The sequence below is a fragment of the Lonchura striata genome, chromosome 6 (genome assembly GCF_046129695.1).
Source record: "Lonchura striata isolate bLonStr1 chromosome 6, bLonStr1.mat, whole genome shotgun sequence".
Taxonomy (NCBI): Eukaryota; Metazoa; Chordata; class Aves; order Passeriformes; family Estrildidae; genus Lonchura; species Lonchura striata.
The window spans coordinates 45547010-45574972 of NC_134608.1; the positions used below are offsets into that span (position 1 = coordinate 45547010).

The 27963-nt window shown below is 36.5% G+C and overlaps 1 protein-coding gene and 1 long non-coding RNA gene across 2 annotated transcripts in view; both read right to left on the reverse strand.

The window, feature by feature from the left end:
- Positions 1-111: 111 nt before the first annotated feature.
- Positions 112-1140, reverse strand: LOC110484470 (uncharacterized). Its single transcript, XR_002467766.1, has 3 exons — positions 1119-1140; positions 436-477; positions 112-207 (listed from the first exon to the last, which is right to left on the reverse strand). It is a non-coding gene; the product is annotated as an uncharacterized LOC110484470 (long non-coding RNA).
- Positions 1141-1820: 680 nt separating this feature from the next.
- The window catches only part of MUC6 (mucin 6, oligomeric mucus/gel-forming), a 32516-nt gene continuing 6373 nt past the window's right edge, over positions 1821-27963 (reverse strand). Inside the window, exons 3-29 of the mRNA XM_077784416.1 lie at positions 21798-22038; positions 21033-21159; positions 19843-19930; positions 19344-19453; positions 18194-18401; positions 17276-17398; positions 16509-16629; positions 16067-16205; positions 15821-15925; positions 15424-15496; positions 15015-15152; positions 14029-14190; positions 13390-13484; positions 12609-12741; positions 11730-11979; positions 10544-10596; positions 10312-10421; positions 9428-9579; positions 8544-8685; positions 7970-8080; positions 7417-7602; positions 6786-7025; positions 6219-6375; positions 5344-5487; positions 4791-4853; positions 2458-2628; positions 1821-1873 (exon numbers count right to left, since the gene is read on the reverse strand). Of these exons, the coding sequence (XP_077640542.1) occupies positions 1821-1873; positions 2458-2628; positions 4791-4853; positions 5344-5487; positions 6219-6375; positions 6786-7025; positions 7417-7602; positions 7970-8080; positions 8544-8685; positions 9428-9579; positions 10312-10421; positions 10544-10596; positions 11730-11979; positions 12609-12741; positions 13390-13484; positions 14029-14190; positions 15015-15152; positions 15424-15496; positions 15821-15925; positions 16067-16205; positions 16509-16629; positions 17276-17398; positions 18194-18401; positions 19344-19453; positions 19843-19930; positions 21033-21159; positions 21798-22038 (3695 nt within the window). The remainder of the gene's footprint in view (positions 1874-2457; positions 2629-4790; positions 4854-5343; positions 5488-6218; positions 6376-6785; positions 7026-7416; positions 7603-7969; positions 8081-8543; positions 8686-9427; positions 9580-10311; positions 10422-10543; positions 10597-11729; positions 11980-12608; positions 12742-13389; positions 13485-14028; positions 14191-15014; positions 15153-15423; positions 15497-15820; positions 15926-16066; positions 16206-16508; positions 16630-17275; positions 17399-18193; positions 18402-19343; positions 19454-19842; positions 19931-21032; positions 21160-21797; positions 22039-27963) is intronic.

A 27963-nucleotide genomic window follows, 5' to 3' on the forward strand; every position in this document is an offset into this window, starting at 1 on the left:
AGGAGAGGGAAGAAACAGATGAGGCTGAAGTGACAGGCAAAGAGCTGGAGCTTGGAAATGTCCTTGTCAGTGGAACTTCTGGACTAGTGGCAGGGCTGGTCTCTCTCGGGACAGAGGTGCTGCTGGTGGATGTGCCAGGGGTGGTCTGTGTCTGGGTGACAAGGTGCTGTACAGGCTGTGTCAGTTTTGCTCTTATGTGGGTAACAACTGTGGAGAGAAAAGCACAAGTTGATTGAGGGTGAGTCTGAAGGGTGCCTCTGACAATTTGATACTCCCTGCCTTTTTCTGAAGCTCCTGAGGAAAGAAGAGCCTGGTTGGATGCGCATGTTTCCCCTCCCAAGTATTCCAAACTGGGCAAGACTATCATCTGGAAAAGCTGAGATAAGTGAAGCAGAATCTAAGGCCAAGGGCATCTCTCTAGTTCTGTTTACTCACCTTCTGGGTAGTGCACAGTGGTTGCTTCGGTTCCCTCACTCTCTGTGGTGAAAGAATGAATATTAGTAATGGCTGGGAGCTGGTGAGCTTCCTAGAGGAATCTGTAATTGCTTGCACAAGAAGACCCATATATATGCACCCAACAGTACTTTGTGGGAGAAACTTGGATTTGGAAAAGAGTGTACAGTTGCCCTCCCACTACAGTAGACTTCCCACCACATGCTGTCCCAGCCTGTTGATTGCTAATGTAGTAATATGTGTTGCCATACAGCCTCAGAGGAGACTGTCCCTGTTTGTATATTTAGTGTCAGACATTCAAAAAGGTTATTATTTTTGGGGGAGTATTTCTTACAGTGAGTAGGGGGAATATATATTTTGTGGTCTGTGAGTTTTGAAGAACTTGCTTTGAGGCATAGAGAGATTTTGTCTAAATTTGGAGGAAGTGTTGGAAGAGATGCTAGCTAGCCAATGCTAGCTTTAACATCATATTTGGATGTCAGATGCTTGCTCCATTGGGAAGATAAATTTCCATTTTAATCACACTTCTTATCCATGTCCTTTCCTTTCTGTTTGCAATGTTAAGACCTCTAGTAAGAATGCCTGAAGTTTTTTATAAGGACTATATTGACATATGACTTGTGAGTGATGGCTTCACCTGACAGATGTAAGAAAGTGCTATTTACCTGCTGTTGTTAGTTCAGGCTGGCTGAAAGTTGTGCTCCGAGTTGTGGTGTGAGTAGGTATTGAGGAAGTTGCTGTTTTCCTTTTGGTCGTGGTCTTGAAGGATGGTGAGGTGACCCCTACTTGTTCTGTCTCTGTTGAAGCAGCGATTGATGAGGCAGAAGGTGATGAGGGAACAGACTGTGTAGTGGCCATGGTTCTTTTCATTGAGGTAGTTATGGAAGGGGTAGTGATGGTTGTAGTCGTGTTTGGTGTGGTAAAAATTGATGTTGTATGTTCTTTTGGAGTAAAGGTAAAAACAAAATGTGAGTAACCAATTAATAGAAAAATTAAAACCAGATTAATTATAAAGAAGATATTTGTATTTTAGAGATAGTTCTTTTATTTTTCAAATATTTTCAATATGACTGTTGTATTCATGTTCTCATACACTTACCAAATATTTCTGAGCTTATATTTGTTTTCTGTTGTCTCATGTCTGTCTTTGTTCTCATTTGCTGTATTTTTCTGTATTAGATTTGTTTAATATATAAGTAGTTAGCTTTGTTGTCACTTTGGGTAAAGTCTATATGGACTTTGTCCATTGGCTTTTATTATGTTCCAAATCAGCCACACTTGCAGCTTATGCATTTTGTATTGAAAGGCTAAATAACATCATACTATAGACTCTCCTTGCCATGATGCACAAATCATCTGTCACAATGTCAGCTTTCATATGTTTTGACTCCTTTGGGACCTATTTTTACCTCTGCTTTTCCTGACAGTCGTGGTTCAAGATGGTTTATTAGTTGAAGTGCATGTTGGTATGAGGCTAAATGAGGCTCCACAAGCCACAGAATCAGAAAGTAATTTATGCTGGCAGAGTCATCCTCCAGAGAACAGGACTTTAGAAGGCTAGACAAAGCTGCTACACTGATACCTGTGTGACTCTGCTTTGGGGCTTGCTTACATTATTCAGAGTCAATAGATTGGGTGCTCCTTGAACTCCGTAAATGAACCAGTGGAAAAGAGGCTGAAGCTGAGCTAAAAAACCCAACTGGACCTGGGCTTGCTCACTGCTTATAGAACTACTAATTGTGTTTCTCAGATGACTCACTTTTTGATTGCATTTTTATCCTAATACCTACATCTTTTTATACACTTTCAGTCTACACTTCTGAACATTTCTGGTTTACAAATTCCTTTCTGGAAGCCTGCTTTGCCTATTTCATGATTTGGAGTCTAATGCTTGGATGGTGTGTGAATTTGAAATGCATTCCTAGGAATGGTATCTCAACAATGTACAGAGGTTTAGAACAAGTTTATAATAATTTATTTTAGACAATAACACTAAAAACCTACCAGTAGTTGACTTTATTGTGAAAAGAGGTTGTGAAGGTGAAGTTCTTGGAACTGTAATTTTTGCAGTTATTGTTGGATTTGTGGTCTCAGGTGATACAGTTTTTGCAGAAGAAGTACTAGGTGCTGTTGGAAGTGTGCTTGTGGTAGAGCTCCTTGTTACTTTAGGCTGCACTGTTGTTACTAATAAAAAAAATCAAAATTAAATGATGAAATAGTCCTCAGTATGATAACATTACATTAATATAAAAATAAAAATTACATTAATATATATATTAATGTAATTTTTTCTAAAGTAAAACAAGTGGGTTTATAGCTATTAGCAGTAGCTACTATTAAAACCCATTATCTTTTAGATTAAACCTTGAAGAGCTGTTATCCATTGCTTCCTTTGCTATTATGTGCAGTGAATACATTAAACAGGTATTCTTGGTGATGCTTTATAGCTTTTTCTTCACTTTAAAGTGAATTTGACATAAACAGTTGTTCATATCAGCAGAATGGAACAATATTACAATAATATATCAAATATTATCCATAATTTTATTATTCACACAACCTACAGTGTAAAGTTTTCCAATACCATCTGTCTTCAGGGAAATCAATGGAATTTCTAACAAATTTAAGATCAAGATATGTAGATTCCTTTCCTGTATCAGGCTATAGGGATTTGGTATAGTCAGTCACACATTTCCATCAAGACTTTCTTCAACTGTTGAAATATTATATGGCCAGTCCCTAGTAAGATTGGGCATAAATTTTTGTGAGATCCTTTTATCATAGAATCATAGAATGACTTGGGGTTGGCTTAGACCATTAATGATAATCTAATCCACTCCCTCTGCAATGAGGGGAGGTGTGTTCAACTAGATCAGGTTGCTCAAATGCCTCTCCAGCCTTAATTGAATGCTTCCAGGTAAGGGGATTCAACAGTCTCTGCAGGCAACATCTTCCAGTGTCTTACCAGCCTCATCATAAACAATTATTTCCTTATATCTAGTCTGAATTTACTGTTATCTGATTTAAAACAAATACCCCTTCTCCCATCACAACAAGTCCTACTTAAAAAGTCTATCTCCATCTTTCTTATAAGCCCCATTCTAGTATTGAAAAGTCACAAAGAGGTCTCCATGGACCCTTCTCCTTCCCATGCCGAACAACCCCAGATCTCAGCCTTTTCTCACAGGAGAGGTGTTCCAGCCCTCAGGTCATTTTTGTATCCCTACTCTGTCTTTCTTGAATTAAAGACTGCAGGGCTGGACAGAGCATTCCAGGTGGGCTCTCATCAGAGCAGAGGGGCACAGTGCTCTCCCTTGACCTGCTGGCCATGCAGCTTTTGACACAGCCCAGGATATTGTGGTGCCAGGGTATTTTTTATCATTTCACCTTATGCATGTGAAACTGATGATGCTGCTGTATCACACAGAAAAGGGCATTATTGATATCATAAACACTTATCAGGACATAATATCAGTGCGTAAGTTATAGAGTTGGTCACTGTGTAAACTGACCTGGTGAAGGTGAAGATGGTTCAGGTGTGGTGGTAACGTTTACTTGTCCTGTTACATAAAGACAAAACAGGTTATATTTGTGAATAAAAACATATTAGAATATCCCAGATAAGGCAAATCTCATCGGAATGGATTCCAAGGAGGTGTTCCTGAAAGTATTTAATCTTACATATTTCCATGGTCACAGTCACATCAAAGGACTTAATTACAAAGAAATCAATACATCTCATTATTATAATGAACTCTAGTAAGTTTTTCCTATCTTTGTTATGACTTTTATAGCTAAGGACACCTCAGTTTTCAGGGATAGTGGAACATGGTTTTGTATGTAAGGGAGATCACTAAGATCCTGGTCACATAAGATAAAATTTTATAATGAGAATTTTGTTCTTAAGTTTTTTTTACATCTGCATGAAAATCCAGACTGTCCAGCTAGAGTCTATCCAGAACCTTATTTAGTAAGATAGGTTTTCATGGAAATAAGCCATATGGTAATGAACTTCAAGTTAATTAATAAAAAAAAATCTAGAAATATATTTATTGAGTCCAGTTGCTAAATCTGCTCTTCTGCTACACTCTTCCCTTTTTCTGTGAAATGTGTTGAATCCCTCTGAGACTCACAGCTCTTCTGGGCCTGTGCCTCACACAGACTAGAACACCAATACTTTATTTTACAAGCAGTATAGTAATAGGTTTATTTTGAAAGGAAGTTATGTTTAGATGAACATTCATTTAGGAGAGATACTATAAAAATATATTCTCTGAGTCTGTGCAAATGTTGTAGTAGGGTTTTCAAGTTACTGTGGAGAAAGAAATGCTGCTTACCACAAGGCATGCACCTTTCTTCTTCATGGTCAAAGTATTCATTGTGAGAGCAGTTGTAACAGCCTGAAGAAAGGGGAAGAGAAGTTTTACATTTCACAGAGAAAGGCATTTAATTTACACTATTCATAACTGAATATATTATATATCTGTTATTAAAAATAGTATCAATTTTGACATCATCTATTCAGGTATTTCCAATGCTATCATCAGAAGGAGATTTTGTCTACGTTTCTCCAGCTATATCCATTTGTTTAATAAAAATATTAATTTCTCTCTCCATGTTTTCTTTCCTAAGTACAGTGAATTCTTTAGATTTGGTGCAAGTTTCTCTTCCAGACAGGATGAGTTTGATATAAAGCTAAATATAGTACATCTACTGAGTTAATTATGTATTTAAAACACTACTGGTAAGAGAAATATGAGCAAAACTTCCTAAAAAATAACATCAATTAGATTATCATTATTTAACTGTGGTATGACTGATCTAGAAAAAAAACAGCACTGAAAACAATTATGTTACTGTTTCCTGGTTTACAGTAGTAGAGGTTATTACCTTCAATATTGACATATTTGTAGTTCTGATTTGGACAGTTACAAGGCCTGTAGTGCCAGGTGCATTTGTCATCGTTGTAGCCATAGGAAAAAGCATCATCAATTCCTTTTCTTTTATGAGAATTGTAATACTCACAATAGACAGCTAAAGAAAGGACAAGCAAGAGAGAAGATTTTTCTTTTTCAAATTAATAGCATGATACTTCCAAAGTACTAGAAGGAAGACAAAATTAATTAACAATTGGAATAAAAAAACCTTCACTGAAGTGATTAGCTTCTGATGTAAATATATATTTTAACTCGTGGAAGTCAGTTTCTTTTTTGCAAGTACAATATGCAGACATTTCCACAACTTTTCATACACAATATATTGAAATGTGGAAGGAAATCCATCAAAGATGACAACTCTAACATTGATTTATAACATGTCCATCCTCTTTTTTCCTTTGTATTTGCTGTTTTGGAACACCTTCCTGTTTTACAGTGTTCCAGCCAACACAGCTGTCTACAGTCCCTTGACATCCACACAGAAATTGATTTCATCATAACTCAAATGAAACATTTTTTTACAATTTCATGCTTTCTCTGCTGGCAAACTCACAGTATACTATACACTGATAGCAGAAGAAACAATCTGCTTTCTGTGACCACATTATTTTCTCTCTCATGACTCCATAATAAAAAGAGTTAAAATATTTTGATTAATTTAGCTGAAAAGTACAGATTTTAAAACCCATGTGACTGAGGTTAATTCTTTGCCCACAGAGAAAATGCAAAGATTGAGGTGGTTATTACTAAGTTTCCTATGTTGCCAAATGAATGTTCTGACCATGAAAATCTCTTAAACCTGTTTAAGGAGAGCTTAAGGAAACTCACGACAGAACTCAGGGGTCCTCCAGTCAATGCAGATGCCTTTTTCCAAGCATGCCATGGCATAGACTGCGATGGCGTCACACATGCACTGACAGTCCCCTCCAATGTCACACCCACAGGAGTCTCGGACACAGGCCTCATAGTAGGGCATCCGATTCACCTGCATGGCAAAAAGAAGGGATTCATTTTCCAAGGTTATTTTGTGCCTATTATACTCTATGTATATGCATAGCCACTGCAGCATTGTCCACATTTCTCACTGGTTTTCACCACCCGATTAATCAATATCAGGCATCACCAATTCCTGATTCTTAAGTCTTCATTCATTTTTCACTCTTAGTTGTAACTAACCAGTTAATGGCATACTTGGCATTTGTGTTCACAAAAGGGCTGGTGAAGTGCAAATTAAAAAAAAAAAAAAGAAAATTAACATAAACATGAGCTATAAACACTTTTAAATGTATTTTATTGAAACATTTTGCCAAATAGAAAATCACCTGTTTGAGCATGAGCATTTGGAAAAATACAGATTATGCCTATAAATAAAAAAAAGAGCAACTAAATTCTTACCTTATTGTGACAGGCAGAAAAAACATAGCTGTTGATGACGGAACATGTCTTTTCTGCCCATGCTTTACGATAAGGGTTCTTGCTGCAGGGGTCCACTACAAAGTACACATCCCCACAGAGAGGATTCTCTTTCCAAGAGTTGACAAATTCTAGCTCGTTTGATGCCACGTACTTGCTTCGAGTTTCAAAGTCATCCTTCATGTTGCCATTATAGTTACCACACAAACCACAGATCGTTTCCTAGATTCAATGAAAGCATCAATATCAGTTCAGGAAGTTACAATTCTCACCCGCCCTTTTGATAACTGTTTTCTGTGCTTTAGGAGTGAATGTCATCTACAAATACTCTCTCGTAACATACTTGTGCATGGGTTTCTCCTCTAAACTGTAAACTGTCACCATTTAGAGATCAAATTCAAATGTGCAGTTGCATAAATTACAAACACTTAGCTCAAAAATTTCCTGAATGCAGTATAAAAATCCCTTAAAAGTTAACCTCTTGTGAGATCTCTGCTGTTTTGGAGATAACAAAATTAATTGCTTTGCCATCACAGAGACTCAAGGTAACCATGATCAAATGTGCAGTTCAATCTGAATGGAGAGACACTTTAAGGAAATTATTCTGCAATACCTGTGTTTCTCTGGAGATCTTGATAAAGAAGTTCATGTGCTTATTCCATATAAGGGTCATGTTGTATTTTCCTGGGATAATGATATCAAACATCAGGTGAAGGGCATTCTTTTTCACTTTGTATTTTATACCAGGATTTTCCCCAGAAATAGCGAAGGTTTCATCTCTCAGTATGATTGTCAGATTCTGGAAGAAAATTTATCTGGAAGTTACAATTTATCAAATTTCAGTATTTTCATCGCTGAAGTTCAGCTGCTGTAACATTGCAGCAGGAAAACCGTATTTTTAGATTGAGCAATTCACTGCACAGTAAGCTTCAAAATTTCCTGGCTTCTACATAGACAAGATTCTTGGAGAATGAAACACAACATGAGAATTAAAAAAACCCAAACAAACAGCTATGGCATTTCCTACTAAAACCAAGGCTCTAGGTTTAGCACATAATTTCATTTACAAGACCTTTCTCTTAAGATACAGCTAAAGCTTCCAAAAAATTAAGAAAACCTGGTCTTAAAATCTATTCAGCTGGATAATGGCAGAAAGAAGAGCTTACCCCAAGGTAAATGCTGATGGATCTGGAGCATGTAACTCCTGATTTCCCACAGATTACATTTTCAGTAACAATTTTGAAAGAGGAAATGGGTCTGTTAACACTGCAACCATCCTAAAAAAAACCCAAAACAAACCACAAGAAGCACAAAGGCTCAATAGACTGAGCCTTAAGTCTTCCTACTTAAAACATAAAAGTATAAGAAAACACAGGATGCTTAAAATGTCATTAGTAATTCTGTTTGGAGAGGTGATGACCCCTGCTTTACTGGCCAAACTGATGTAACTTCCCTGAAGACATATTTATCTGGTATAGAATACAATGACTATTTAAACATATTTTTAAAAAATCTAAAATTGGTTATAATTGCATGAAAATTATGGAGTTTTAGAAGTAAAATATTTTCATTATAAGCATTGAAATAAACATAATATGTAGAAACTCAGTAAGTGGTTATAAACATTCAAAGTGCTATATTGTTTATTGATGCATCCTAGCATATTTTTATTAGTTTCTTAAATTCAGCTATTTCTTGATGCTGAGATGCTGCTGAAACAACCAAAAGGAAGCAGGTTACCATAGCTAATATGTATTCACAGTTGCCATCAAACACAAAACGCTGTCCATCAAAGGTGGTGATGTGGCCTTCTCCATACAGATTACAGGTGGAGGAACACCTTGTTTTCTGAACACATTTCCATTTGCCTTTTGTGCAAGTGCTGGGAGTGAGAAGAGAAGCCACATTCAGATTTCAAAGAAATGCTATCTTCACCTGCTTATTTTTATATACATCCACTTTTATTTGATAACATGTTCAACATGTTTAATTGACTTATGTACACTGAGACCAAGTTAATATAAGAACCATAATTAAAATTTATGGACTGCCTAGAAAATTAATTATTAATAAAAAAGAAACCTTTAATAATTTTTGTGCTTTTTTTTTTTTTAATGAAAGAAATAGTATATTAAACCCATTTATTTTTGCTCTTGATTAGATCAGAAATCATTGCTCTGTGGAGTTTGGGGAGTGTTTTTTTTTATAATAATAGACTAGAAAGGGAATAAAGTACATTGAGAATGCTGCTAATGGGATGGGAATCTTTTTGGGGCTGGTTGCTTTTATCTACAGAAAAGAAGAAAGATTTGGCCCTCATCTTTATTTAAGTAGAGTTGTTAATAATACTTGACTTTATATAATTTTCAGTCACAGGCCCTATTGGATGCCTTTATTCTTGAACATAGATAAGGCAGATATTATCCCTGGTACAACAGCTCTTATCCATACATATGTTGTCAAATGTTAATCTTCTCTCTCTGTTAATCCCTGTAGTCTGTCGTGGTATTTCTTCCTTACAGTTGTTACCATTTCCTACTCTCCAGTCAGTTAAACACTTATTTTTATGTGACTGTGCACTTCAGTGAAACAGAGGATCAGCAATGAAAAACTGTCATTCTTACCAGATCTCACATTCTGTCTGGATTTGTTCACCTCTTCCATAAGCAAGGCCACCATATTCACATGGACACTCCTCAGCTGGCACACACCTGCCATCGAGGTTTTCATAGAGGCCATCAGCACAGACACAGCCTGATTCACACTTAGTGGGTATCTGGGAAGGCCAACAGATTGCAAAATAAAAATAAAAGAATGTGAGATGCATTTTATCCTGCATGTGAATGGTGTCAAGGGTGAACCCGTGCTAAGTTCTGTTTGGGCTTGATTCAGTTTTGTGCTGTTCCTTGTTGTCAGTTGAACTAGTTCCACTAAAGCTGTAACACAGATTTGTGGTTTGAGATGCTAAACATACCTAAAAACTGAAAAAATTGTCTTCTATCACTACCAATCTTTCAGCAGTACAACAGAATATTCTTCATATCAAGAAAACTGATTACAATTCTTCCAATAAGTCTGTTTCCTTAATATAAGAAAACCCTATCAGGACAACACAGATCTTCACCTAACCCAGGTCTCCTGCATTCTGTGATCAATGGCAACAAAGAGTTGAGAAAAAATAGAAGAGGAAGCATAAACCCCATATTTCCACTGACATGGAGTCACAGCTTCTGGAGTACCTGAGCTAGAGATTATAGCCATGTAGTTAAGAATCCTTAATGGATTTTTATTCTAATAGAATTTCATTCATCAATTCATGCAATTAATTTATTTAATCACTTCTTAAATATATGTACAATTTTTGTGTCCACAGCCTGATATTTAACTGCATCACATTAAAAAAAAAATCCTGTAATTTCACTGGAATCAATGTAGTATAGTTCTAAGTAAAAACTAGAACATTCTACCTCTCTCCAAATGATAAATATCCCAGAGCTGTGAAACTCACACATTCAATTCCAGTAGCCAGCATCTGACAGGTAGGGGCACATGCAGCTCCATACTTGTTTTCTAAATTGTCAGAACATGAAATGTATTTCTTAGGAGCTTTGCAGTTTTCTAGGAAAAAGGAAGAAAAATTAACATTAGGAAGAAATTAACATAGAAGAGAACAGCAAAGTAGTAATTTTACAACATAAAGGACAAAAAATGTTTCTAAGTAAACAATATCAGACTCATACCTGCAGGATTTTGAGGTTTGCCTGCGCAACTTAGCCTCCCATTAACACAGTAGCTAGGAAGAAAAAGAAAAATAAATGGAAATCTCTTCTAAGAAAGAAGTTTTTATTTTTTTGTGAAATTGTTTTATTAAAAATGTTTCACTCATGTTATTACCTCGTTCCCATCCTTTGAAGTGGAATATGAGTCAGCTTGACTCTTCACTTTTTGTATTATACAGTAACATCAATTTGAAAGTGAATAGTAGCCTATTATCACTATTAACACTCATAGGCACTTGTCACTATGAGGATGGCCTATTAAGTTATTCCAGAATTTTGTATATAGCTAAGTGCTGTTGACAAAATCTCCTAGTAGGAATAATCAGATCTTAGCTATTATTTTTTAGTTTTCTCTGTAACATTTCCAAGCTGAAGGTAAGTAAAATGTTTTCTGTTTGGTTAAGAATATTTGTAGTTTAGAAAAGGGCAAAAAAGATGTCTTGAAAAATAAATTTATGCTATTAAAAATAAGGGAGACCATACTGGTTTGGGTTGGAATGGAGTTAATTTTCTTTGTAGCAGCTCAGTGGTGCTGAGTTTTGGATTTGTGACCAAAAGACTGTTGATAGCAAAATGCTGTTTTAGCTGAACTGTGTCCCAGCATTCCTCCTCCTCTTGCCAGGGAGGAGGCTGAGAAGCAAAGTATTTTCATTCTAAGTGAAAGCTGGGAGGGGACACAGCCAGGACAGCTGACTGCACTGACCAAAGAAAGATTCCATACTATACCACATCAAGCTCAGCAATAAAAGCTCAGGTAACGAAGGAAGAAGGAGGGATGTTCTGAGTTACAGCACTCGTCTTCCCAACAAATCACTATGCATGGCAAATTCACGCTTTCCTGGAAATGTCTGAATGGCTGCCTGCTGACAGGAAGTTTTGAATCAATTCCTTACTTAACTTTGATTGTTCATGCTGCTTTGCTTATTAAATAAGCCTTTTGCTTATTAATAATAAAGAAATATAGTAAACTGTCTATATCTCTACCCATAAGGTTGCTTGCTGCTGTCCTTCTGATTCTCCTCCACATCCTGCTGGAGTAAGCAGCTGTGTGGTGCTTGTCTGCTTAATGCAGTTGACCCTTGACAGAGACATGAAGACCCCTCATCTCCATTTTCAGTTTGTTCACCTTTAAACTTGACACACTTACCAGGTGATCCCACCAGTCATTGTTGACTGGTCAGGCAGGATGTACTTTCTGTCCTCTAAGTAGCAGGGACAATGAGATTTACGAACACACTCATTCTTGTGGTTCAGGTACATTCCTTTAGGACACTGGCAGCCTTCAATAGGAATATCAGTTGGATGGCATTCCAGGGCTCGGTTGGAGAGTGACAAGCATGTCCTGTCACATGCCTGAGTGTTGTAGCTGAATGTTTGATTGCCAGTGCAAGTAATGGCTATAAAACAAGACCAGAGTGTATGTTAAACTTCATTTACTCATTGTCTTCCTTGTGAAAGATAATGTCCTTTTACTTATTATGTGCTGCTTATTTTGTGTTGTTTCAATGCTTCCTGTTGCTTCTCTTCCTGTGGATGTGGAGCTCCAGCAAAGCATGTTGCAGACCAAGACTTAACAGCAAATTATGCAGCTGTTCAGAAGTTTCATGCAGGTAAAATACCTTACAACTTTTTTGTGAATCTTAGACTAATGCATAATTTAATAATGCAAAGGGAAGTTTAGCAGAAATATCAATGAATTTTTGAGTAACAGTGAAAGCTATACCTATGTCGAAGTTGCAAAATAATAAAATCTGTAGTCAGTTTTCCCTAGTTATTCCTCATTTTACAGGATAGCTTTATTTTTATGGCTATTCTGTACCTTAATTATCAAGTCCTGGAAGCAGCTGCATACTCACCTTAAAGCATATGAACAATCTTTTTCATATAGTCTTGAAATAACAACCCTGTTGAGACAGGCACTAGAAGGGTATTCAACAGTTGGATATTTGTTACCCATTGCAGCTCTTCTTTCTGATCACTATTTCCTCATTATTCATCTGATGGCAGACCACTAAGAGGTACTCACTGCAATTGTCCATACTGCTCCTCCAGTTCTCAAGGATTAAACCCATGGAGCTACATGCTCGTGCATATGATCCCAGAGCAGAACAAATGTAAGGAAAAGTCTCTTCATAATTACAGGCCTGGTAGACACATCTCTGAAAACCAACACACAGAGAGTACTTTGTTACTGGGGACCAGACATTTGGAAGTGCTAAACCATGAAGGTATTTGAAAGACATGTGGACATGATATTTAGGGACATGGTGTAGTGGTGGACTTAGCATTGTTGTATTTATTCTTGGACTCAATGATCTCAAAAATCTTTCCCAACCAACATGATTCTATGCTGAATTACTAAGTCCTACAAGATACATATTACTGCATAACTAAAACTGATGGAGTATATCTGAGTAATTGATTGCTGATGTAAATAAAATATACTTAGTACCCTAAAAAATGCCTTTGTTTATTTGCTTCTCATTTTTAATATTCAAAATGTTTTATGTAGATTGGCATGTATATTAAACTCAGTTATGTACATGGTAAAATCAACACTTTGCACAGTTAATGTTGTTGTCATGGACAACTGAAGCATGAGCAAAAATATTTTCTGATTCACAGGAATGGGACTGGTGCCTGTGACCAAACAGACTTTCAGTGTGGTGGAGACATAATTTTGAAAGCCACACCTGTTCCTAAGCTTCTCTGCATTGCTGATTCAATGCGTGGGACACTGTATATGGGTCCAATCTGGTTTATATTTGGACTCCCTCTGTACAACATCCATCATAATAACTTCATACCTTGTAGAAAGGAATAGGGTTCACCACAGCATGGCATTTCTCAAACACTGTACCCTTCTTGGTCAGAATGGAGCAATGAGTCTCAGCAGATATTTCTAATGAAAGTAAACAATAAACATTAAAAAGGGAAAATTAGGGAGAAGAAATTAAAAAGGAAATTGAAAAAAAATTTGGTGTTTTGGGTGAACTTTTGGCAATGAAGCACTAACAATAGGACAACTTAACTTATTAGCTTTCAGACTATTCTTGTACAAGCAGCTCAGTAGAGTTTTTTTCTTTCTTACCTATTTTTTTTTTCCAAGACCAATAGCAATAGAGACTTGGGAAGACAAAACCTGGATTTCAGTCTCAGTACTGCTGAGCAAGCCTAAGACATTCGTGGACATTGCAGTTTCACTAGATGGATCAAACCCCTCTCATTCATCATCTCAATCCCAGGTCTCTAGAATGGGATCTGATGAGCTTTCACTTGATGTGTATTCTAGAAAGCATAAATGGCTTGTTGGTGACTGAATTTGTGATATTCAATCCACTCAGTCTCTGTTTCTGTCCATCTCTCTCATTTCCCTGGTGTGGGCTTATGGAAGTGTTGGACAAAGCCAGTTGGAGAGATCAGTTACCACGGCATCATCTACTTACTGTTCAGTTGGCTCAAAGCACAAGGGTCAGTCTCTCTCTCTAAGGCAGGATGGCAATTTCCTGCCCTCCAGGAATCTACAAACAGGGAAGCTGTCCCTTCAGTGATATCCATGCTAGTCATGAAGTCGTCTGTAGTGTCTCCATTGTAATTGCCACACAGACCTGACAACATCAGAAATGCAAGGGATGGCAGAAATTAAAGAATGTGTGCACAATGGCCTATGTTTCATTCTATTACAGTGACACAATTGATTCAAAAGCTCTACATAGAGTGTCAATGACTAGTCAGGTCAAGTAGCCAGAGAATCTTGATTATGTACACGTTCAGTCACTGAGCCTCTGCCTCCTCAAGTTGAGTGTCAGCTTCTAATCAACGACAAAATCATAGAGAAGTTTTGTCTTATTTTAGAAAAAAGTGGTTTTAAATAAAGTAAAAGAGAAAGGCCATGAAACACTTTTGAAGTTGCATGTTTTCTTATGTATATTAAATGCATAATGACAAAGAATATGCATTTAGTCTTTTGTAAAAAGCCAAAACCTCTCCCATAATCAGAGTGCAAAATATGCTTGTGTGGCTAAGGTTGCTGTACAATAAACATCTGCATCTGGTGATTACCAGCTCAGAAGCTTTTAGATTTTTAGATTCATTGTGTTTACAGTGGTTGTGCACTACATTCAAAGAACTTTGTGCTCCAAGATACAGAGACCACACAGACTTATTTGTTGCTCCTTCATTGCATAGTATCGCACATATTGAAAAAGGCACACATAAAATAGAGAACAGCATTGTGTTATGCATGAAAAATGTAACACCTCTGGTTTCTTTTATTAATTTTAAAGTTATTAGTGAAAAACCAATTCAGCTTCCAATACATTTTTTTTCTTTGAATCTGGAGAAGAAAATTGATTTCCTAAAAGATGAATACCAAGTTATCAAAATTATACTCCCTACATTTTCTCCTTTGTAAGAGGACTTGTTTACTTACCTAGTGTCCTGCCTTTGAATTGTGATCCAACTTTCACGTAGGCCTGGAACACAGGTAATGTTTGAACTGCAAGTTCCAGCCCAAAGTTTGTATGCATCTGAATGTACATGGAGGACTGTCTGAAAACGGTGATGTCTCCTGAAGGAGCAAGCACGTTTAAAAATAGAGATGTTGGTGATACTGCAAGGTAACGATTTTAACACATATATAAATGTTCTAGCACTCTGTCTACAGCTCTTCTCCCACACACAACTCTCCACAGAGGAACAGATGCATCAGGAGAGACTTTAACCTTCCTCTAAAACCCCTGGTATTAGCAATTGAAATATTGTGAAAGATGCTGGGCTGTGTAAAAACAGACATGTAATTTAATTTGGATATAACTTATATTCCCCCCCCTTTTTTTTACCTGATCTGTAAGGCAACCGCTTGAGTTCATCATCATCAGTAAGGAGATCATTCTGAGAAATCACAATTTTGTCCTGTAAGAAGAGGACATGAAACCAGAAGTAACTATCTTTAAGATGATATTTATATGTTAAGTTAAACAACTGTACTGTCAATGATCTATGTAAAAGAAAAAATTAATTCAAGCATTTTCTCACACTCTAACATGCTGCTTTTAGCTTTCACTTTGAAAATACCTGTGTGACTTGATGTAATTGAGATCTTTACTGCGTATACCTGAACAGAAACATATTTTCAGTATTTATCCTCCATAATTTTTAAATTCAAGCTGCCAGCAATGACTTTGAGCACTTATTTTGCTAATCTAGCTGGGTAGAACCTATGGAGGGGATACCTACCTTGGTAGATTGATAAATTATAGCACTAAGTGATGTCTCAGAATGAGAATAACCAGTCTTTTCATAAACAGCCATTAGGGTTCCATTGTGTGGCAGGCTGGAACTCTGGATGGAAACAGAAAAGAGAAGTAAAAAGAGAAGCCTATGCCAGTATAACAATGACTTGTAGAATAAATGTGTATCTGATTAAGTCCTCAGTTTGTATTCCAATAGGAAACCAAAGACTTATTAAAATATATCTATTACCTTCATAAGAACATAAGTGCAAACCCCATGGAATCGATATGGCCTCGAATCAAACGTGGTAACAAAGGAGCCTCCTTCCAGTGAACACCTTCCAGGGCAGGGCAAGTCTTTGCAGTTCCATTGACCCATCACACATTTACTGCAGAAAACAAGGAATTCTGTGCCAGGTTACTCTTTTCTTCATGCTCCAAAATCTCAGCTACTTCCTAGCAATGAAATATGTAGTTTTTATCACTTTTCTCTTTATGCTGTCTATGCTTTGATTTTGTCTACATATATCAGTTGAAGTTGCTCATCTTAATTTAATAAGTTGCTGAACTCCTGTATGGATTATCAGTAAACTTTCCTGAATCATGAAAGGAGCTGCCCTTTGAAAGATTAGGCAAAATTTTCCAATTGTCTAGTAAAGGTACCTTTTATTCTCTCATGGAAGAGAACTCACCAGGTCCTACAAGCTGCTTTCATTGTCTCACCAGGAGCATATGTTTTCCCATTCAGTGTACATGGACACTGGCTAATGTGAACACATGTCCGATTCTTTGAGATATCATCAAGAACAGTTCCTGCCAAAGAAGATAAACAAAACATTTTTCCCCATCCTCACTTAGCACTACAGTTATTATGGCTTGAGTGCTTTCTGAAATTAGCCTGAGAATGCTATTTTTGCACAGTGTCCGTACTTGGAGATGTAATATCTAGGAAATTTTCTCCTAATTAAAATGAAACTGAATATTCACAAGTGACAACAGCTTTTGACTACTTTGTCATATGTCAGTTGTCCTGTTTTGAAATGCAAATGATAGTAATAATCATAATTTCTGTAATGAGTTCATCTTGAATTATTTTAAAGGGAATTTACACAATTCCCATAATACTGCAGAAATCCTCTGAAGTATGCTACCTCTTCCTGATGCCTGATCAATGTATATTTAAGTAAAGAACTTTAAGCAGATGGTGTATCTTTATCCCATCACAAACCATGGTCTTGTGAGTAAAATGTATTCATAGCTCTGCTCTTGTAACCAACCATCTTTAAGGACCACAATTACTCAAGATTCCAGTTACATTATGTTACCTGAGAAAGAGCAGTTCTAGCAGCACAATGCCCTGAAATGCACAGCTAGTTCATTATTAAGCAGTCCATTCCACTTGACTGGATATGTGCAAAAAACATTTGTGTGATCCATTAAGAATATGATTAAATTATACCTTCTGGACAAAAGCAGCCATAGGTACAGTGACTGGAGCAGCTGTACTCCGGGTTGGAACAGGTTTTAATACATGGAGAACCACATTCCTCATAGATTTGGTTTGCAGAACATTTTCCCACAGCTGCAACAAACAGTGGGAGTGTTAGGAGTGTTAAGATTTTTAAAGTGTAAACAGAGAATATTTCATCTGCTACCTAGCCAGGAAAAGACCTTCTGCTTTCTGACACTAACATTCTTCTATCCTGCCTCAATATTAATTTCATCATTTGAGTATTCTTTGTTGCCATCATATATTCACTCTGGCTTTCTTTCATATTTCTTGCCCAAAAAATTGGAAACACTTTTTCAGAAGCTTGGAGAATGGCAAGCAGGCCATACTGCAGCCTAATGAAGTACCAAAAATCAGATTTTCTGTAGTACTTCAAGGTTTTACTTCCAATCAGTCCTTGTAAATAAGAAGGTTGAACATCTGAAAAAGGAGTACTGAAAATCATCTTTGAATAAAGGGAGCTATAGCAATCATTAGCATAAAGGTTCAAAGACTTCAGAGGCTATCTAAAAATGCTCTCTCTTCACTGGCTAATTTTCCAAGTACAGTAATAAGAAAACTGTTCTTAGAGCAAGCAGCCTCCTGTAGGAAGTTTGATAAGTTAAACAGTTTTCACTTGGTGGATGTTTATCTGTTTTATTGTCACTGATCTAGACATGGGAGCTATGTTTTGAGCTTCCTTCTTCTTTGAGGTTTCCCTGCTCTCCTTACAGTTTTATCAAAGACCACTGTTCTCTGTAGAAAATAATTTGTTTGATTAAAGACAGTAAAGACTTTTTAGAATATTCCAGTTATTATCATTATCTCTCTATTCAAGACACAGAAAAGTTAAGCACAGTCTCTCATGAATAAACCATTTGAACTTACAGCAGAAGTTTTCAGTTCTCCAGTTGAACACCATTTGGTGGGACATAGCACATTGCCTGGAATACTCTGACAGTGTAGAACAAGTGCAGTTGTTTTGTCCTGGCTCACTGCAGTCCTGCATATCAAGCTGGCAACGAATGACAAACCTATCCTTGGGCACACTGCAGGTTGGCGACACCAAATTAAGTAGCTGAGAGCAGATCATGGCCTAAATAAAAAGAGGAAGAAAACTGTTCTTGGTGGTGTTTCCCTTGTATGAAAACCACAGTGGGATAAACACTGCTAATTGTGATTTTCTTGTTGGTTTGTTTGCTTTTCCCCCTAGTTTAATAATACATATTTGACTTCAAATGTGTAGAAATTCACAGATAGAAGGGAATATAAATTCATTGTACAATAGAAAGAACTTGATATATCAAAATAATTCCATTTCTCATATTGAAAATTAAGTCACTTTCTGTACCATCAACTCCCTAAAAATGGATGAGAGCATTACACACAGGAAATGTGCTGTCTCATGGCAAACATGAGACAACATGTTCCATGAAAAACATCCCATTTTGTGAAGATCACAAAATTCATTCTTCTTTGAGCACACACTTGGTGCATTCCTGTTTACCTGCATGTTTGTGTTGCCTATCATGGTGCCTACTGCAGTGTAAGGTCTCAAAGGTTGTCAGGCACACTGATTTTCTTTTCATTTAGAACTCTATGTGATAGCAGTTGATGGTGATTGTCCCTGTTATCAGTGATGTTATCTAGCAAGATGTTTTAGGCATTGTAAATATCTTCAAATCTGTACAGCTTATAGTATCAAGTCTCCAGGTGTTAGAGAAAAAGTTCTTAAAATTTTTCACTGGTTTCCATTAATTTACTGTGATGACCTGCATGGAATTCCAGAAAACTCTGAGCTAAATGCTGATTTTTATGAGTGATTTAAATCTAGCCTTAAAAACATCTGTGGGATTTTATTAAAATGTAATTTAATGTAAAGAACTCCTTTTGTTTCTCATATCATGCTATACAGATATTGACTGTATCCATTTTCATGGAAGTGATTTTTATGAAACCATTGTCTCTCTGTTGTTGATTTCTGTCTTGCCCCCTGCTAAGAATCGTGCTGCAGAGAAGCCAAGAAGATCTTTCTTACATATTTTTTGTGAGGAACAGCAGAAATTGGTATCTCCTCAGACAGGCAGATCTCTGATGGATCATCCATTTTTTGTAGGGCAGCAAATTTATATGTATCCAGCAATTTACCTGGAAATGAAAGGGTTATAATTTGTCAGGGAAAAGATTGCATTGATTTGTTTACTTGTTGCTGTGGTGTAGCAAAACTCAGATTTTACTCTTTGACTGTTAAATGTTCTACTAGTTAATTTTCCCAATGATAACAACTGCCTCTTGTGGAAGTCAGGAGAGTGTGATCCTTACCACCTGTTTGTAAAAGATAAGGGTCCTTATCACTTGTGTGAGGAACCCATTATATTATGCTCATGGCAGATAACAGAGTGTAGCATAATCATATGAAGTATGTTGGTGCTCCATTGAACTGCTTTACTCAATTCTGGAACACAGCAATGCTATCATAGTATTCAGTTTTCACCTTGACTCACTTTAGCTCTCTTTCTGTCTCAAATGTCACTTACCTTCACGCACAAATTCATTCAATTCATAACCATCATAGTTCCCACACATTCCACATGTTTTCCCCATGTATTTTTTTTCAGCCAAAACCTAAAATAAAATACAACAAAACATTTTAAAGGGTCACCCTAAGTAAAATTATCTATACAGCAATTACTTTCTCAAACAAATTCAGTTCAAGCACCCAATTAAAAGTGATTTTTCTCATTAATTTCAGTGAGTTTTTTGAAGGAAGAATTTTGTAAGCAGTGAAGTCTTTTCCTAATAGGCAAATCATGATTTTTTAAAATTAGTATTTAATAAAAAGGATAAGATTTGAAGACACAGGGAATTGAGGGGGGATAACAATCTAAGGAGCCAGGGAAAAAAGAAAATAATGCTGAAGCCTTCCTAATATCTTTGTTGACAGAGTACAAATTTCAATTTCTTAAGAAATTAAGGTTACAGGAAGAACATTTATTTTCAGAAGAAGGTTATTCAGTTGTCTATTATTCTAGAGACTAATATGGTAGTATTACTACTGACTATAAACAATGAATTATTATGAAAATCGTAGGTCAGACAAATAAAACCATAATCTTTGTATAGTCAGAGTAACCCATCAGAGTAGCATTTTCTCTTATATATGTGATAATAATAAATCTGCTGATGTATCTCCCAGACAATTTACTACATCTCCTTGTTTTACCAAACAATCAATTTAGAATTCAGTCTCTTTTGTGACAATAATATCAGAGGTCTCACTGAGAAAATGTATTTGGGATTTTGAAGGGAATACCTGAAAAGATTCAGAAATAGGAAAGAAAAAAATAAACTGGTAGAAGCATTCAATATTTGAAACCAAAAGTTGTCCCAGGGAAACTCAATAAAAAAGACTAAACTATGCCATACAATATTAAGTTCAACACAACTTGAAATAACATTTCTTAAGAAAAACATTGCAGCTGCTGGAATACCCCAAGGAAAGATTAAAATGTGTGAAAGTATCCACAAATCTCAGCACTGGTGCCTTTAGCTAACTACCAATGCTGGAAGTGAAAGCAAAGCTGTTTATTTCAAGAATAAGAAATAGGAAAATAATAAATATCAAAATAGTAAATACATGCAAAAGCACCCATTAAGTTCAGAGAGTTCTTGCCATTCCAGTAAATCACGGAGAATTTTCTTCTCTGCTGTATAAGAATTTACTAACCATGAGGTAGTCATCATTGTTCCACATGACCACCAGTTCCATCTCCATCAGCTTGGCTACCAGACGGATGTTGCGTCCGTAAGGTGCTATTTGGATTCCGTTGCTGGTGTAAGGCAACTGAATGACACTGAAATGAGGTGAGAAGAGAAACCAACCTCATAGCAAGATTATGCAGATAGTGGTTATTTATTTTGGATACGATACACACCCAGTCTGAGTACTTGCAGCAACATGAAACAGAATATTTTTCCTTTTTACTAAGACATTTCAAAACATGTGAAAGTTTTTGTTGATTGAAAATCCACATGAGCAGTTTCATAGAAAGATCACCAAAAGTGGGCTGCATAGTGATTCTACTACTGACAATGTTTGGACAAGACTTGGCATCTTCACTTGGTTTCATTTTATTAGAGCATAGTTATGTTTCAAGAACCATTAAGTTGGTATGAAACTAATGTTGATTATCCCAAGGAGAGTCTATGGAGTTTTAATATAAGAATTATGACTGAAAACTGACAAGATCAGAGAAACCTATTAAGAAAATGTTATAGAGTGTGAGTGCTTGATGGGAAGCAAAGGAAGTAGAGTCCAGTTAGGTGTGTTACCTTTAGTAATTTGTTAATTTATTTTAGTCACAAGCAGTCATCAGTGCACCTGCTACACAAGTCCCTGCACCTGCTATATAACACCCTGCCTTCTCTAAACACTATACACCCCATTCATCTTCTCGAAACCCTCCACACCCCATTCATGGCAGAATCTTACCCAACACTCCTGACAGAAATGCTGCCTTTCTCAACCATGACAACAGAAGGGCCAAGCTCAATAATGATCCTTGCAATTTTTTTGTCTAGCCCACGACGGAACTGGATGTTGAAGTCTGGGCTGGTCTCATCACATACAGTTGCAAAGATGTAATTGCAAGTCCCAGTGAAGTCATATTGGTATTTATCAAAGGTTGAAAAATGCCCTCCTCCCCAGGTAGAACAGGAATCTTTGCTCAAAACTATAAATGAGAAAGAAAGATGGTTAGTTGCAAAGATGTAGTTGCAAGTCCCAGTGAAGTCATATTGGTATTTATCAAAGGTTAAAAAATGCCCTCCTCCCCAGGTAGAACAGGAATCTTTGCTCAAAACTATAAAAGAGAAAGAAAGATGGATTTAGCATATTTGCTCATTCTTCCAATTAGCAATTCAAATATAAATTCTAGGACAAGTTATTAAGCTTCTGCTTAATTCTGTAAACAATATTCTAGCCCTCTGTTTGTTTTTTTTATTTTTTTGTTATCTCAAAATTTTATCTCAAGTCAGAAAGTGAAACAATATTAGGAGTGAGAGCAATATTCTCATTTAGTGTAAGCAGAGGAGAATTCCCTAACTTCCTAGCTTGGGAAAAGCCTTTTCAACTTCTATGGGTAATATAGAGATTTCATTTCTTATTTCCGTCTGCTAGATCTGTTTGCAAAGGTGACAGCTTGCTACTGGACAGAGCTTTAACATCTCAGACACAGATTTTACCAAGCTGTACTTGGCATTACTGTATCATGATTAACTGCACAGTCAAATCACTAGATATCCAAAGACAGTCTTCAAAGCCCAACTTGTAATTTCACACTCCTCAGCTGTGTATTCGTGTGACAAAGTTCCAGCCATTTTTATAAATATTCAGATTGTTTTAATCAATTTTCATCTTTAAGAAGTAGTCTGGAAAGTTCATCTGAATAGACAGATTTTTTTAATGTGGAAATGAGTAAAAAAAAAAAAAAAAAAAAAGAGAGATACAACTCCAGCGCCTGCTGTAAGATATTTCTGCACCTAGTTATAGCATTTGAACAGTCCCTCTGAAGCTGATAATTTTATTGAAGTACCTCAAATCATGTCCTCAGTTCTGTATTTCCAGACTTAGATTGTTAATTTCATTTTTTAATTATTTTTGCTTATGGCATCATATGAAGCTCAGGTATCTTAGTATATATCTTAGAGTTACAAAGTATCAGACAAGTTTATCAAAGTCTACATGCAATTTACATTTATTGTTTTAAAGCCAAAATATCTCTTTTAACTGTGAAGGAGAGATCAAATAACTGTAGAATGCTAGTGGTTTTATCCAGGTCATGCAGAAAATACTGTTTCCCAATGAGCAGTTACCTGTTGGCAAAAAGTACTCCTCTTCCACACTTCTGTTCTGTCCTGAAGGTCTGACTGGAAAATAGGAATTGGCTGATTGTTATAATTGATCCTTCATTCCCAAGTCCAGGTAGTTGAATATACTATGCCTGAGTGATACTGACCACCAAACCCCAGAGTGTGCCAAGGAACGATTACCCAGGGCTGCACAATGGTCAGAGTGCAAGAGGTGCCCCTTTCAATAAACACAGGAGCACGGTCACTGTATTTGTTTTTATTTAAATCTTATCAAAGAAAAATAACAAATGGGAATGTCAACAACTCAAGGAAGTTTAAATACAGATTATGCATTTGTCTTTTGAGTTCAGCTTTTGCTAAATAATATCTAGGGATTTTCTTTTAATTAGTCTGTATCCATGTTCTACTGTTTCTCTTGTTGTAAGAACAGACAGCAGACAGAGATGAGTTCCTGAATATTTGAGAATTTTTCGTCAGATTAAAAGTCTTTCATCTATTTTTACTTTAAGGATGAACTTCATGTAGCTTCTCTATGCTTAAACTGAATGAGAATTCTCCTAATTCAAGCCACTCTCAGTTTCTTCCACCTAAATAAATGCTTCTTATAATAAATTTTCATTTTATATAATTATTTTTGTTCTACACCTCCACATTTTCCCCAAACTGGTTAAAGAATTTCATTCAGCCACTGGAATACAACAAGCTTTGGAGTACAGAGAATGGATTTCTAATGGTATTGCAGAAGCAAAGCATGATATTTTAGTGTGAAAACACTAAAAATATTAATTACCAGGAAGATTGGCTGTAAATAAAATAGGATAGAAAAATATTCCTATCAGAATATTAGGACTGATATCCTTACTTATTTTAGAAAGATATTGTGAAAATTTTGTGTTTTCAGAAGGGCTATAACCTTCTTAATCCCATAGCATAGGAGCATCATGTCCTGTAAAATATATCATGTTAGCATGATGACATTCATTCCTTCTTGCCATGGACATGGAAAACGAAATGACTATTGAATGAACTTCAAATTTAGAAGTCAGTGCCTCACATTTCTTCAGATAAGGACATGTGAGAAAGTGTGTTGGTTCTGCCTAAGGGTTGATATAGCTCTGTATTTTATTTCTAGCAGTGACCATTAACAGCCTGCCCAAGGGAAGACTACCATCAGATCAGGCATATATACTTCCACAGATACTTCTCAGCCTCCAATTATTTTCAGTTCAGGGAATTCTGTGAGGCTATTGAGCTTTTTCTGCTTACCCCTCCCTTGTGCTCTGGCTTGCAAGTCCTTGTCAACCATCATTTTGAACAGAACCTAAATTTCTTTATAACAGAAAATTCCGCAATAACTACAGTCAAAATTTACAATTAAAGTTTAATTATGAGTTAACGTTTTAAGGATAACCTGCCTTTCCAACTATACTTCTAATATCTAATATTTTAAATATTTTAAAGCTATAATATGCTAATTTTGTTTTGTTCTTGCATTGTTTTATACAAGTCAGATAGTAGTAGTACCTCACTATTTATATTTCTCAGACTCAGAAGGACTAGCACAAATTTACAGTAAGTAGGTGGCTGGAGTTAATTTTGCATACAGATTTGGATGGATCACAGAAGTAATTCTTTGGAATTAAGGGAAAACTGCTGGTAAACTACTAGAAGTGTGACAGCAGCTGGCACAGCTGAACACTGAAGCAGAGATCTGTCCTACTCTGACCCCACTCTAGCAGCTGGCTATAAAGGTGAAGAAGTATTCCACACTCTGCCCATTTGCATAAAAGTTTGTTTTAACCTGAAATCTTATCTATGTGAAGAATGAGCTTTATTTATTTTCCTGGATTTTGCAATATCAAAAGAATCCATATCCTAAATTTTTAGATACTATTTGGTAGCAATATGTAGGAATGAAAATCAACATACCACGCAAATTACCCCAATAGCATATGTCTAAGTGTGGAAGGCTATTAAACTGTTCATAGTTTCTATCCTTAGGTATCAAAACCTCAGCATGGCACACTAAAGCACTTTCCATTTAGTTTAAAACTTACCACAGTGAGACAACACATTTGACAATCTTTTTACATGCAAAGTCTTCTTTCGGAATTTCTAAAATTTAATGCTTCAAAACATATGGTCCTTGAGGCAAAGATTTATTTTTATTATGTGGTTTGTACAGTGCCTTCTGCAATATGGACTTGATACTGAATAGAGTTGTCACTCACACTTAAATGCAAACATTAAAAACTAGGTCAGACACTTACTTCTTTGCAGAGATTCTTTCGGGTTTTGGAGAAGAATGGGGGACCAATAATTTCCTTCAAAAGCTGTGAAAGGAAAAAGACAACACAATGAATTTATCCTCTGAGCAAAAGAAGTTGGATATTTGTATATTTATTTTATTTTTAAGCATGCTGCAAGTCAAAGCAGGGTCAGCACATATGAATTATGCTCTGTCACACAAATATGAATGACAATTATCATGGAAAATCACATAATTCCTATTACATAATTAGGTAATAGAAAATTCTTCTGCACTGGACAAATGTTTCCAAAATTTGCCAGAAATCCTATGCAATATGAGAGCTCCTACACTTCATACTAAAATCCTATGTTCCTGTTTAAAAAAGGGGCATAAATCTTTCCTCATGTTTTTGAGTTCTTGTTTCACCATCTGGGTAGTAGTGGAAGAAATAGCCAAAAGTGTGAAAATATGGGGAAAATATTGTCCTGTGTGTTGTTCACAAGAACTGTGGGATCTGGAGCTGAAGAGCAGGAACTCCCCAGGCGTAGTTGCTGCTTTTGTTAAGGCTCACATTAAGGCAGAATGATGTAAGCTGTCACCTGCTCCCTTCCACGCTCCTCTTCACAAAGCTGGGTTTGCTTAGAAGAAGCCAAGGAACGTTTAACAAATGCTGAGTTCAGTGTGGTTCCTTTTCCATGTCAAACACAGACCTGCTGCATTGAGCACAACTGCTCCACTTTCTCACACATACCCAAAGGCTGTTTAACCCACCATTTTCCTCCAGCACTGCTGAAGTGAGCCCTCAGGCTCAATAGCTGGGTGGTAAAAACCTAAACAAGATACAGGAATAAAGACCTGAGGTGCTTCAGAAATGTGCTACTCCAATTTAAATTTTCTCATATCTGCTGTTTCCTAGATAGCAGGAGCAAGTGTCTTGTAGAACCCATTTAATCCTCTATTACATGTTTAGGATATTTTGCAACATAGAAAATGTTGTGGCAGAAGGTTTCTTCCATCAAATAAGCCAGGCCAAATCCACATAAAGATCTATATATACACTACAGCTCTGCAGGGTGCTGTTGCTTCCTTGGATACTGCAGCAAGTGGAAGCCTCCAGGGAGCTCACCAGCTGTAGCAGACTCTCAGCCAATTCCATGCTGTGCTGTGAAGGTGAGGTAGTATTTGCCACGTGCTACCTCAAGGGCTACAGGAGAACAGGTGAGTCTCTGCCTTTTATGTAAGGCTAGGTTAAAGCACAAAAGGGAATTTTGGAACTGAGTGTTTCAGCACATCATTTTTCTATGGAGCTCAGATCCAGACATCTCCAATATTCCCATCAGTCTACACCTCAATTCTTCTATGAAACTGTACTTGCTGTAAGAAGATGTTATCTGGATAAACTAATGTAATTTTTTAAGAGCTAAAATGCTATACAGGTAGAATTGTATACAATGAATATTTAGGCATAAGGTAAATAAATCAAGGATATAAATTCAGTGTCAGAAGTGCTCCCATCCTAATTGTTCTAATAGCTTAAAATGGCATTTATCTCAGCCACTCCCAAGTTGTCTGACACACTCATCACAAAATCATTCTAATCCTGCTCACGCTGCCTTGCTGTCTAGAACTGGTCAGCGCTGGCCAATAATTGTTTGAGATTCTGCCAGTGTTTTAGAAAATCTCCATGGTTGGCCTACAACTCAGCAGGCATTTCCAAAATCCAGCATGCTCCTTCCAAGTTCCTAGTGAACCGTGCATCACAGTAAGTTCACCACAAGAGGAACGGTCAGTTTGTGGCTTTCAAGCTAACACTCTTCATGCCCAGAGCTGCTACTGCCTTTTTCAAATGCCTGGATTTTGATACCTGCATTTGTTCAATAATCTGTTCTTGTTGGCTTTGCAGTTTTCCAATCATTACAGTTTAATCCTAAACTTCAAACACTGTATGAAAGGGATTTAGAAGTGTGTAAAAGGTGCCTTCCAGTGATACTAGATTTGCAGGAATTAAATATATGCCTAAATACATAACTTCAAGTCAGATCTATCTAGAGAGCTTGATGTAAAGCAAAATGTCTAATGGACAAATATTTTACGTTAGAACAGACAAATCAGTTTTAAAAGTTTGTTTGGTAGCTTTTCAAACTCAAGAATCTAAGCACTGCAAACAAAATTTAACATGTACTTCAGGTATGGTGAAGATTGAAAATAACTATGGATATGAAATCCATTTTAACTTTTTGCCCAAAGACTAGCTAATAAAATAAATACAGAGCCATCTGCTATCTGCCAATCAGTCTATATCCTGGCAGATCAAACTATTATACTAATTACAGTACAGTAATTATTCTCAGGATGTACCTTCTTTTTCTCACACTTAACTCTGAAGAGAATAGTTAAACTTTCCTGGCAACACTATCAACCAGAACCACACAAAATAGAAGATTGTACAGATGTAGCAAGTACTATGGCTATGCAGAAGTCGTATTTTATCATTTTAGATTTTTTCATTTAAAAAGCTGTCCTAGTGTTAAATAAG